Genomic DNA, 13072 nt, shown 5'->3' on the forward strand with positions numbered 1-13072 from the left:
ATTAACTCAACATTTTTCAAAAAAATTTGAATCTACTAAACACTTTTTCGTAACTTACCCAAGAATTTTTTTTTCTTATTATATTTCTGAAAATCTTTTTTTTCCGATTAAAAAAAAATGTATTCTCTACGAAACATGGATTTATTAACTTTCAAGAATTAAATTCCTTCATGCTTAAATTGTTTTCAACTACTTTTCTCGCTTGTTATTAAATGGGTTTTAACGTTTATCAGGTTATCGGCAAATCAGCTACTTTTCTCAAACAAGTGATAACATAACCACATAAAAAAGCTAAAGAACTAGCATACCAATAAAAAAAGAAAAGCTAAAGAACCCGAAGTTATTTATTGGTTTAATGGCAATCGAATTAGATCCCCAAATATAACTTGCCAAAAACTAATAGATTCAATTCTTAAGTATCACAATTCCTAGGAAGAGCGAAGGGGTACAAATCAAAAATCGTATTAATCTAGTCCATTAAAACTTCAGACCATGATTGGTATCTATAGAAAACAGTTGAAAAGACAAAAACTAACATATTAGCTGCAAAAGGCATCCGTATCCATAATTTAATCCGTAAATTGCAAGCATGAAATTTTAGAAATACAACAAAAGAAAAGTGAATTCTTGGTAACCAAAAAATGGTTTCCATAAAACACAATCTGGAGAATTAACAATAAAACTAATGGCAAATACTTGCCAACAATTGAGGAAGACAAGTTCAGGGGAGTTGTGCAGAATGAATTCCTCAAATTTGCAGAACACCACCCAGTTGCATCAATCACAGTAATGCTATGGCCGTTAGCTCCTCCAAAATTACATGGCAAAAAAAGTATTAATTTCCGACCCATTGCCACTCAAGAATGAATTTACTATACACAAATGGAAAACTCAACCAATAGGCAGAGAGATGACCGGCCGTAGAACCTTTTATTCTTTCATTATTATGATCAGTCTGGTACCAAGGTAGTAAGATACTCAAAGGACTAAGTTCTCAATTATGGTAAAGTAGCTCTCACTTCTTTCCTATCAGCACCATATGCCTGCAATTCCGATGAAAACCAATCATAAGAGTTGAGTAATTTGAATAAAGCATACCATCTACCATGTCATGCTGATAAAAGGGAAGCCTAGTCAGGGGGCTCCCAACATTGTTGGGAGCTGGGGAGGGTTAGGTGCATGCACTGCCATTAATTATTAATTGCTTGAATGTTACTGCAGCTGCATCTCTTTTTCATGTTACTTTAACAACTAATGAGTAATGATCCTGTCATTTTCCCCCCAATTTGATATTTGAACTGTGTCTAAACACTGAATCAAACTAATCCACTACTTCCATTCTCCTAAAATTTTCGATGCCCATATAATCTCAAATATCAAAAACAATATTTTCCTCAATTTTAAAGTAAAAGGCTGTCAAATCTGTCATACATCATTTGATTTTCTTTTACTTCAAATTGATACAGTGAGTAATGAATAGGGATGAAATCAATACCTCAACCCCTAAGCCTTTAACATATACATTGGTAAATAGATCAGACGGGTCAGGCATTGGACTCTCCTGGAAATCACAAAAAAGAACACAAAGAACTTAAGATTGTAAACCATGTACAGGTAATACAGGATAGGCAAATATAAGGTATACGGTAAAGTATGAGCTAAGAGAATAAACAGCAAATATATGCTTTTCACCTTTGCTTTGGCAATGGCTTCGTCAACTTCTTTTCTGATTTCCTTTTCCATTTCCTAAAAGAAGGAAGTGAAATTCTTTAGCATTGCATCAAAATCAAATGTTTCATTATATATATAGCATGATAAGCTAGAAATAGGCCATTTGTGACTCGCTAAATAGGCCATTTCATCACACACATAGCAGAAACAGTTAATAGGCAGAATAAAACTAAACAGAAGAGTAACTACCACAACATAGGTCTACCAACTCATACTGTACCCTATTAGGACTCTAATTCCAGGACATTCACTAAACCATAGTCAACATATTTGGAAGCAAATGCCTATAGAAGCTAAGCTAAATTAAAAAAGCTGATCCATAAAAAACATTGTTTAAGCAGATGCCTTGCTTCATACGAAAGAAAATAGTTTCCATTCATGGATTATCTTCAGGAAAAAAAAAAAGCCAGATTGAATTTGGTAACATATATCAAGATGGAAGTCATAGTATGTTATGCATAAACAATTCGGAAAATATCACATTTCACATTCCATAGGATCAAGAAAGAATTTCAGTTTCATTCAATCACCTTTAGCTCTTTTTCAGCAGCAATCTCGTGAGACAACAACAGCTTTCTTACTCTCTCAATTGGATCCCTCTCCTATAGCAAAGAAAAAAAAAATGAAAATGAAATCCTCAAAATATTAAACTAATAGGACATTATATGCTGGGGAGCACGACAAACCTGTCTCACACCAGAAATTTCATCACGTGTGCGGTATGTGCTGCCAGGATCAGACATGGAGTGGCCATGGTATCTGTAAGTGTCCATTTCAAGAATCTGGACAGAAAAAATCAATAAGACAGATAAATCAATCAAAATCTAACAGAAAATAAACTTTCAATCGAAATTACACAAATGACAGCAATATTAAAATAAAGCTACAAATATAATAAACTGATGACTAGGACAAGTGGACCCAGGTCTAGCCATTAGGAGTTAGTTAGAAGAGAGAGAATGAGGAGGGCTAATGGTTAACAGGGAAGATTGAGAGTCCATATAATGTATGTGGGTGGGAAGGGGGAAATCATGCTGATTGTTAACAGGTTGTTACTGTGGAGAGGAGGATCCGTGGGTAACCTCTTGGAGTATTGTTGCAGCGTCTGTAAGTCCTTCACTTGGGTCATTTTCTTTTCTTTAATTTCAGTATTGAACAGTGTAAGGGCTATCTATGCCCATCGTTTTCCAATTCAATAAAAATCAGTTCCATCATAAACCAATCCCTTTCGACCATGCAATCAATCTTGCTGTACTATAAGATTAAAAAAAGGGGCCACATCTACTGGACCAAGTCGTACAGCCTTTACAAGGATGATAAACTCCTTTTACTTTCGGTATCTGATGTAATGGAAGGATAACCAATATATGGTAAAACCAAACAATATTTCAAAGAATGCAAACTAGCAAATAATAAGCCACAGCCTCAACTTATTTCAAACAAAATACGATAAAATAATTAAAAACAAAACACTCCCAAAGTGAACCAATACATTCCTTAGATCAATCACCAATAACATTCAACTACTTTCCAGTCAAATCATTCCTTACCAGGAAGGTTCAAATTGCAATTAATTAGTTAAGGAACAGAGACAAAATTTATCACTCCTCAATGGCTTCTCACTCAGATCATCATTTGTCAAACGACATAAACTATAATGAACCAATTCAACCCAAAAGCTTAAGCTGGTGGGTGAGGGCTTTTTAATGGTTTTATATATCTCAACACGCCCCCTTATACGAAAGCCCACTGGGCTTGAAGGGTGGCCAATGCACAGGCTGACCTACTTGTGCGAAGAAAGAAATTCCACTACAAAAAAAGTGGGGGACGGTAAGGATTGAACCCGGTACACCGAAGCTCTGATACCATGTAAATAACCAATTCAACCCAAAAGCTTCAGCTGTTGGGTGAGGCTACATTAATGATTTTATATATCTCAACATGCCCCCTCACACGAGAGCCCACTGGGCTTGAAGGGTGGACAATACACAAGCCCACCTACTTGTGCGAAGGAAGAAATTCCACTAGAAAGAAAGTGGGAGGCGGCGAGGATCGTACCCGGTACACCAAGACTCTGATACCATGTAAAGAACCATATCAACCCAAAAGCTCTCGATTCTGAAGGCTCTGCTTCCGCAAATCACTACCTCTAAAAACTAAACCCTTTTGCCTCTCGCCGCCACAAAGCGGCCGCCGAAAAAAAAATTCCGGGGACCTTTTGGACCGTGAGAACCCCTGTTTCACTTTGTTTTCTCAAATCTATCATTCTACGAAGGTTTCTTTTTCATCAGACGATCGGAACAGCTAAAGAAAAAAAAAAAAAACGTATTGTTCATCGCGCGCACTGTTCACCGGTACTGTTCACGTGACACTGTTCATCGCACACTGTTCACCGAAAAAAAAAGGAAAAATTTATTTTATTTTTCTGATCAACTATGTTTGGTAAGATCACACACCCTACATCTCTTCTTTCATCTTGCACTCATTTCAAAAATTCATGGATTATGGATTCTGGTGCAACTGATCATATGACCTATCTAGCTGATTCTTTTCTTTCACATCACCCTACTAGTGGTATCCGTACTATAGCTGTAGCTGATGGATCTCACAAATCAGTTGTGGGTTCTGATAACATTCAAATTCAACTTTCTTTATTTTTAAAGAATGTTCTTTATTTTCCTCAGCTCTCTACCAATCTTATCTCCACTTATAAGCTTACAACTGACATGAATTGTGTTGTCACCTTTTTTCCTACCCATTGTGTTATTCAGGATATCACCACGGGGAGGACGGTTGGAGTTGCTAAGGAGCAAGGTGGGTTGTACTATCTCATTCCAGAGCATGCTACAAGGGATACCGAGAATCAATTATTAATGAGTCATCACCCGTCTACTTCATTCTCACAGATTTGGCTTCATCACAAACGCCTGAGGCACCCGTCATTTGGCTTATTGAAGTCAATGTTTCCTTCTTTGTTTAAGGATCAGGCAATTGACTCCTTCCATTGTGATGTTTGTGAGCTTGCGAAACACCACCGTGTGCCCTTTCCTTCAAGTTCAATAAAGAGCATTGAGCCTTTTACTCTTGTCCATTCAGATGTTTGGGGCTAGTCTAAAGTACATAATATTTCAGGTGCTAGGTGGTTTGTTTCTTTTATTGATGATTGCACTCGGGTGACATAGATATTCTTGATGAAAGACAAGTCAGAAGTACCAGAATTGTTTATTCGATTTTATCAAATGATCGAGACACAGTTTGGTAAAAGTATCAAGAGATTAAGATCTGACAATGGTACGGAGTATGTCAACCAGCGTCTGTCACAATTCGTTTCAGATAAGGGTATAATTCATGAGCTCACATGCGTGGATACCCCTCAACAGAATGGGGTTGCTGAAAGAAAACATCGATATTTGCTTGAAGTCACAAAGCATTATTGTTTCAAGCATCTGTACCCAACTCTTACTGGGGAGAAGCCTTATTAACTGCAGCCTATTTGATCAACCGCTTGCCTTCCAGAGTCCTTGGCCATGTAAGTCTTGTTGATCTCATGACCTCTTTTTTTCCTTCTGTTCCAATTATGCAAAGTCTCCAGTCTCGTATCTTTGGATGTGTTGCCTTCGTCTATATCCATAAACAACATCGGAGTAAATTAGAGCCTAGAGCCTTTAAGTGTGTCTTCCTTGGTTATGCTCCCAACAAGAAAGGATACAAATGTTACCACCGTCCAAGTCGTAAATTCTTTGTCTCTATGGATGTTAGCTTCCATGAATCTGAGTCTTACTTTCTACACCCTCAGCTTCAGGGGGAGAATAGTGTAGAAGCTTCATCCATTTTCTTCGAGTCTGAGTCTCCCTTTCTGTTACCTACATCTTCTACTCCGGTAGTTACATGACAATGAGAAGGAAAACTTAATTGCTGAGGTTGAAAATTCATCTGATTCCTCATGTGACATGCCTCCTATTAATAGACAGAAAGTACGCAAAGCTAGGACACTTGAACTATTCTACCAAAGGAAGAAACAACCCACACTGCCCCATCAGCAACTGCAATCGCCTGAACCGCTGGTAAGTACTGAACACACTACTTTTATTCCTGAGCCTGATATTAATTCTGATGACTTACCCATTGCTGTAAGAAAAGGGAAAAGGTCTTGTACCCAACATCCTATTTCTCATTTTGTCTCCTCTAAAAATCTTTCTCTGCAGCATAGAAGTTTTATTACAGCACTTGACTCCATTTCAATCCCGAAATCAATACATGAAGCATTAAATGATGATAATTGGGTTCAAGCCATGCATGAGAAGATGAATGCATTGGAGAAGAATAATACATGGGAAGTTGGCAGGCCAAATGGAAAAAGGACAGTAGGGTGCAGATGGGTGTATACTCCGAAGTATAATTCTGATGGGACTCTTGAGAGGTATAAAGCTCGATTGGTAGCCAAGGAATACACACAAACCTATGGCATTGATTACGAAGAAACATTTGCTCCAGTGGCCAAAATGAACACTGTAAGAGTTCTATTGTCCCTCGCTGCTCATTTTAGCTGGGATTTGAACCAATTTGATATGAAAAATGCTTTCCTCAATGGTGAATTAGAAGAGGAGGTTTACATGGAGATTCCACCAGAATTTAACTCTACAAATGAAGATAATAAAGTTTGCAGGTTAAAGAAGGCGTTGTATGGTTTGAAGCAATCCCCGCGTGCTTGGTTTGGAAGATTTACCAAAGTCATGCTTTCATTGGGATACAAGCAAAGCCAAGGGGATCATACACTTTTCTTTAAACATTTTTAGGAAGGTAAGACCACTATCCTTCTAGTTTATGTTGATGACATTATTATAACAGGGGATGATATAGGTGAGAAATGTGCTCTGAAAAAAAGATTGACTACTGAATTTGAAGTTAAAGATCTTGTAAAACTGAGATATTTTCTTGGGATAGAAGTTACTCATTCAAAGCAAGGGATATTTATTTGTCAAAGGAAGTATGTTCTTGACCTCCTTAAAGAAGAAGGAAAACTTGGATGTAAACTTTCCAGTACTCCGATTGAGCAGAATCACAGACTAGGAAATGAAAATGAGATCTCTCCAGTTGACAAAGGACAATATCAACGAATAGTGGGCAGATTGATATATCTAGCTCATACTAGACCTGATCTAGCTTATGCAGTTAGTGTTGTTAGTCAATTTATGCATGATCCGAGGGAAAAACACTTGCGAGCTGTGGACAGAATTCTCCAATATCTGAAAGGCACACCAGGTAGAGGACTATTGTTCCAGAGAGGAGGAAACTTATCCTCAGAAGTTTATACAGACGCCGATTATGCTGGATCTGTGACTGACCGATGGTCTACTTCGGGCTATTGTATGTTTCTCTGTGGAAATCTTATAACATGGAGAAGTAACAAGCAAAATGTGGTTACTAGATCAAGTGCAGAAGCAGAATTTCGAACTATAGCTCAAGGTATTTGTGAGTTATTATGGCTGAAAATCATTCTAGATGATCTCAAGGTGAGATATGAAGAATCTATGAAGTTACTTTGTGATAACAAGTCAGCTATTTGTATAGCCCACAATCCAGTTCAACACGATCGAACCAAAGATATTGAGATTGATCGCCACTTCATTAAAGAGAAATTAGACAGTGGACTGATCACTACTCCATATATTCCTTCTGGTCGTCAATTGGCTGATATCTTAACCAAGGGTCTTCCTAATGATAGATTTCAAGAACTTACTACCAAGCTGGGAATGATAAATATCCATTCCTCAGCTTGAGGGGGAGTATTGTAAATAATAGAATTATTTTATTATTATTTTGTAATAGTTAGAATACTCTATAAGTGTATTTGGGCTTAGCCCATTAGGTTTTTTAGTCTCTTTAAATAGAGAACTCTTGTACAAATATTAAACAATTCAATGATATACAAATCTTCTTTTCTAGTTAAACTTTGTAGTATCAAGCGACTTTTTAAGAATAACAGGGATCAGGAAAAAGAATTTCCAAGCAAATTGTCAATTCCATAAATTTGAAAAACAAATTGTCTAGATACACAGCGGGCATAAAATCAAACCAAACAGCTTTAATGTGAGGACAAGACCATAGTGGATGAACTGCACTCATCTCATGTCCAAATCCAAGTCAAAAGGAATAGTAGCACTTGGCAAGAAAGCCAAAACAATCCAATCGTTTTTGGAACAATTGCGACAAGAAAGCCCAAACAATCACATGTTATGTGAACCGAGTATGTCTTGATTCAAAGATCTATACTTTCAACTAAGTCTTATGACTAGTAAAATTTTCATGGTTAATTCCACCACTTTTAAGGAGTTCCGTCAATTATTAGCAGATTAATGAATAAGTAGAACATCCTCTTCCTAAGGCTAAAACTAATCCAATTGTCACAGTTGATCCCTCCTAATCTCAGGAGTTAGGTTGAGCATTAGTAGATGAATAGTTAACTTATAATATCCAATTGCTAATAATTAATTTTAAGAGAGAAATTCAAGTATGCATAACAGCAAATAAATTTACTAACAAGGGGCCCATTCTTCAAAGCATGCTCCTTCGCAAATTTGCAAGCTTGTTTCACAGCAAGAACATCCATGCCATCTACCTGTACAAAGTATGAATATTCATTAAAAAAATTCAGAAAGATTGTTTAAAAAGAATACTACGTATATTCAATTAGCACGTGTATATGTGCAGACAGGTATGCATTTGTGCGAACCGCCCAGGCCTCACTCATAAAACAAAAATACACACTTAAACAATGATAGCATAGAACTTATATGTCCAACGAAAACAGAAACATGTAGCCGACATAGTCCTACATATTTAGAATCAAACAGGAATAGAGCCCCAGGAGGAGGCTAAAACAGGAGAGTCCATAGAAACATCAATATTCAACGCTATGTTCATCCCTCAACAATCGAAACAACATTCAGTCTTCAGACTCTTTGAAGATGTCTAGCAAGAATTAAAGATGCTACCTTAAAAAAAAAAAACAACATAAAAGAAGCAGTGGCCTTAAATCGGATTGAAATAAACAGAAAAAAATATATATAATGTTGCAGTCACCGTTTACCTACATTCTCAAAGAACTTATATCCAAGGCAAGCTAAATAAAGCAATAAGCATACAATGCACAATCTTGTAACAACATCGCGGTACATCATGTAAAGGTTGGCAACATCACATCTGAAGAAAGCTTTTTCCATAACAGTATATGTAATAAACCTACAAAATACTAAGCCTCATAAAACAGATACATAACAAAATTCAATACTTCTGTCAACATATAACAATCAATCATTAGGCTTTGAGAAACATATTGAATGAATAGAGCAAACCATTTCAATTGGAACACCAAATAAATCGTGTCCATAATCCATTCATTCACAAGTTCTCTAGAAGGCATTGCCATATACACATCCATCCTTCCCTTCACAACACATTATTATCAGATTAGAAGGACATTGCATAGCATTGCATTCCATTCCTCAACCAACAAAATCAATCATTTCAAAGACACTAATAAACCACTTGGACGAAGATGACATACCAAAACACCATCCAACCCAAACAAACCCAAAATCAGAATTCTCAAAGAAACTCACCTTCAATCCAGGAACATAATCCCCACGCTTGTAATAAGCAGGGCTCTTAGCAGCTCTCCACTCCGCAGTTCCCATCCCATCTATTCACCAAGCCAAACCAAATAAGAACATAACAACCAACCCAATTGAAAAAGCACCAAACTTTGACCAACAAACACACTCACAATGATTATTCTCGCAGACCAAGATAGCAGGGAGGTCCCAAAGTGCGGAAATATTAAGGGCCTCAAACAACTGTCCCTGATTAGCAGCACCATCACCATACAAAGCAAAGGTCACAGTCTCATCCTTTGAGTACTTCTGAGCAAAAGCCAAGCCACAACCAAGTGGAACCTGAGCCCCCACAATGCCATGGCCACCATAGAACCCAGCTTCCTTCTTATAAAAATGCATGGAACCACCCTTTCCTTTGGAGCACCCATCCCTACGACCCATGAGTTCAGCGAACACCTCAAGTAGGTTTCCGCCGCGACCCAAGAAGATGCAGTGGTCGCGGTACGCGGTGATGATGCAGTCCTTCTTGGTGATTGCGGCCTCCATGCCGACGGCGACGGCTTCCTGGCCGTCGTAGAGGTGGCAGAAGCCACGGATGAGCTTCGACTTGTAGAGCGAATCGGCGGCGATCTCCATGCGGCGCATGACGGCCATGTCATGGAAGAAGGAGAAAAGCTCCTTCGGAGTGGTGTCGACGGCGCGTGAGGGAGGGTCGCAGTTGTGCGCGGTGAATGGCACGGAGGTCTCGACGGTGATTGTGGTGGTATCCGATGAGATCGGACGGCGGAGAGATAAGGCGGCGGAGATGGGTTTCAAGAGATTCGATCCACAAGAAGAAGCAGCTAAACGTTGCAGAGCCATATCGATCTGTTACTACAAACACAAAAAAGAAAAAGAAAAGTTTTTTTTTTTTTTTTTAATTAAATGAAAATGGGGTTGTGAGAAAGCTTTAGAGCAAAGAGAATGGTACAAGGAAGATTGAATTTTGAAGGGTTAGGTGAGGTATGAGTATGAGCAGAGAGATTTTGCTTTGGGGTTGAAATTGTGTGATAAAAGTGCGTGACGAATGTGTACAAGTGATCGAGTGGAGTAATTGAATTTATTTGAGAGAGAAATAGAAAAGTGATTCTCTATTGCTCTAACGAATCACAGTGTTCTTCGTGTTACTGTGGGATTGGCTGCTTAACAAAAGTTAATTAAATGATAATTTAATATGGAAAAGGATAAAAATTATCATTAGACTGTAATAAATACATTTTGATTAATATTTTATTGGTTTCTTATTATAATTTATTGAAGTATTTTTGTTTTTTTTAATAATATTATTAGGAATCCACTTCTTTTAGGATCTAATCATTATTGACTATATATTGTCTGTTTTGTTTGGATTTATTGAGGTATTATAAAATTCTTTTAATAAATTTATTAGACACGAGGACAACAAGCCTGGATAAATTAACATGAAAAAGATATCGGCCAAGAAAACTATACATATATCTTTTTTTATTCTCAACAAATTTTATTATATTCTAGTTAGGGGTGTCAATATGGGTTGACACGACACGAATTTGACACGACACGAATTCGACACGACACGAATACATCAACACGAATTTTCATTCGTGTCAAAATCTTCAACACTGACACGACACGAATTTTTTGCGGGTTGACACGACACGACACGAATAACACGCAAAATAGGGGACAAAACGGTAATTGACAAAAAAAATTAAAAAAATAGATCGAAAATAAAAAAAAAAATAAAAAAAAATAATAATAATAATAAAATAATAATAATTAAAAATAATACGGGTCGACACGAACACGAATTTTTTGCGTGTCATTTTTTCCAACACGAACACGACACGAATTTTTTTACGGGTCAACTCGAACACGAATTTTCGTGTCGTGTCGCGGGTCGACCCGCGTGTCAAAACCCATATTGACACCCCTAATTGTAGTTAGTTTTCAACAAATAAAAATGTTATTCGTAGTCTTAAAAAATTTAAAATGTACTCATTTAGTTGAAATTGAAATGATGATCTCTCACAAATTCTAAAAAAATTCACATTAGACTAAAATTGGTCCACTTTGAATTTTTTAGAAATCACGAATAGCCTTTTTATTTGCTAAGGATTAAAGTGGGCATCGTAAAATTTGATGAGGACCGAAAATAGTATTTACTCTAAGGGCCTATTTGGCGTGACATATAAGGGATCATAGTGTAAGCTTATACTATACATTATGACATTTTTAGTTGTTTGGTGTGACCATTGTATAGTATAAGCTTATACAGCATAATTTCTTAATACATCAAAATGATGTATAACTTAATCCGGCCTAAGAGCCTGTTTGGTATGACGTATAAAGCATGATAGTATAAGCTTATACTATACGTTATGACATTTTCAGTTGTTTGGTGTGACAATCGTATAGTATAAGCTTATACAACATAATTCCTTCATACATCAAAACGATGTATAACTTAATCCGGCCTAAGGGTGAGGGATAAGGCCTGATAAGAAATTGATATATTAAAATAAAAATTAATTTTTCAATATATTAATTTTTTAAAATATTAAATATTTTTATTTTTATAAAATTTAATTTATATTTTGGACACACTGATCAATTAATTTTTGTAAAAGTTAATATCATATGACATTTTTTGAAGAATTATATAAATTCTTTATTAAAGGATATTTTTATTAAAAATATTTATTTTTATTATATATAGTATTATACAGTGCATTACCAAATACTAGATGATATTATCTTATATAATATATAATTTTATGCAATACCGTGCCAAACGCTAGATAGTATTAAAATTCAATCAGGCCTTATACTATCAGGTCTTATACTATCAGGCATCATCCTATACTATGTACCAAACATGCCTTAAGAGTGAGGGATAAGGCCTGATAAGAGATTGATGTATTAACATCGTTGACCAATGTAATTCTCAAAAATTAATATATTATTTTAATATTAATCTATTAAAATAAAAATTAATTTTTCAATATATTAATTTTTAAAATATTGAATATTTTTTATTTTATAAAATTTACTTTATATTTTGAACACACTGATCAATAAATTTTTATAAAAATTAATATTATATGACATTTTTTGAAGAATTATATAAATTCTTTATTAAAGAATATTTTTATTAAAAATATTTATTTTTATCATATATAGTATTATACAGTGCATTACCAAATATACTAGATGATATTATCTTATACAGTATACTATTTTATATAATACCGTGTCAAACGCTGAATAGTATTAAAATTCAATTAGGTCTTATACTATCAGATCTTATCCTATACTATGTACCAAACATGTCTTAAGAGTAATAGAAGTATCATGTAACAGGATATTTGTTGCATCATGGCGCACACACAATATTTGTGGGGTCCACCAATATATATTTTTTTTTTTGAAAAAAACAACTTAATAAAAAAATATGCATGTGTCTAACATGAATGGGGTCATGTAACACGACTATAGCAAAAACCTTACTCTAAATAATAATAATAAAAAAGTATAGTCTGTATACATAAAGAGATCCCCCACGCTTTACTGGATTATGGGAAACTAATATTCAATCAAAATATTCGTTATGTCGGAATGCATCCGTGCTACTTTTTCATAATTTCATCGGTTACTTTGAGTATATATACTTTTTTGTTGTGATCATGTTATCCTTTGTGACCTTG

The 13072-nt window shown here is 35.7% G+C and overlaps 1 protein-coding gene across 1 annotated transcript; it reads right to left on the bottom strand.

The window, feature by feature from the left end:
* Nucleotides 1–548: 548 nt before the first annotated feature.
* Nucleotides 549–10400, bottom strand: LOC133304760 (pyruvate dehydrogenase E1 component subunit alpha, mitochondrial). The gene is made up of 8 exons (XM_061504818.1): nt 9518–10400; nt 9354–9433; nt 8273–8350; nt 2418–2513; nt 2262–2333; nt 1693–1746; nt 1496–1561; nt 549–1043 (listed from the first exon to the last, which is right to left on the bottom strand). The coding sequence occupies exons 1-8, from the start codon at nt 10206–10208 to the stop codon at nt 999–1001; spliced, it is 1182 nt and encodes a 393-aa protein (XP_061360802.1). The 5' UTR covers nt 10209–10400; the 3' UTR covers nt 549–998.
* Nucleotides 10401–13072: the final 2672 nt, after the last annotated feature.

The sequence above is a fragment of the Gastrolobium bilobum genome, unplaced genomic scaffold (genome assembly GCF_033153095.1).
Source record: "Gastrolobium bilobum isolate Gb01-03AN ecotype WA unplaced genomic scaffold, APGP_CSIRO_Gbil_v1 utg4323, whole genome shotgun sequence".
NCBI classification, from domain to species: domain Eukaryota; kingdom Viridiplantae; phylum Streptophyta; class Magnoliopsida; order Fabales; family Fabaceae; genus Gastrolobium; species Gastrolobium bilobum.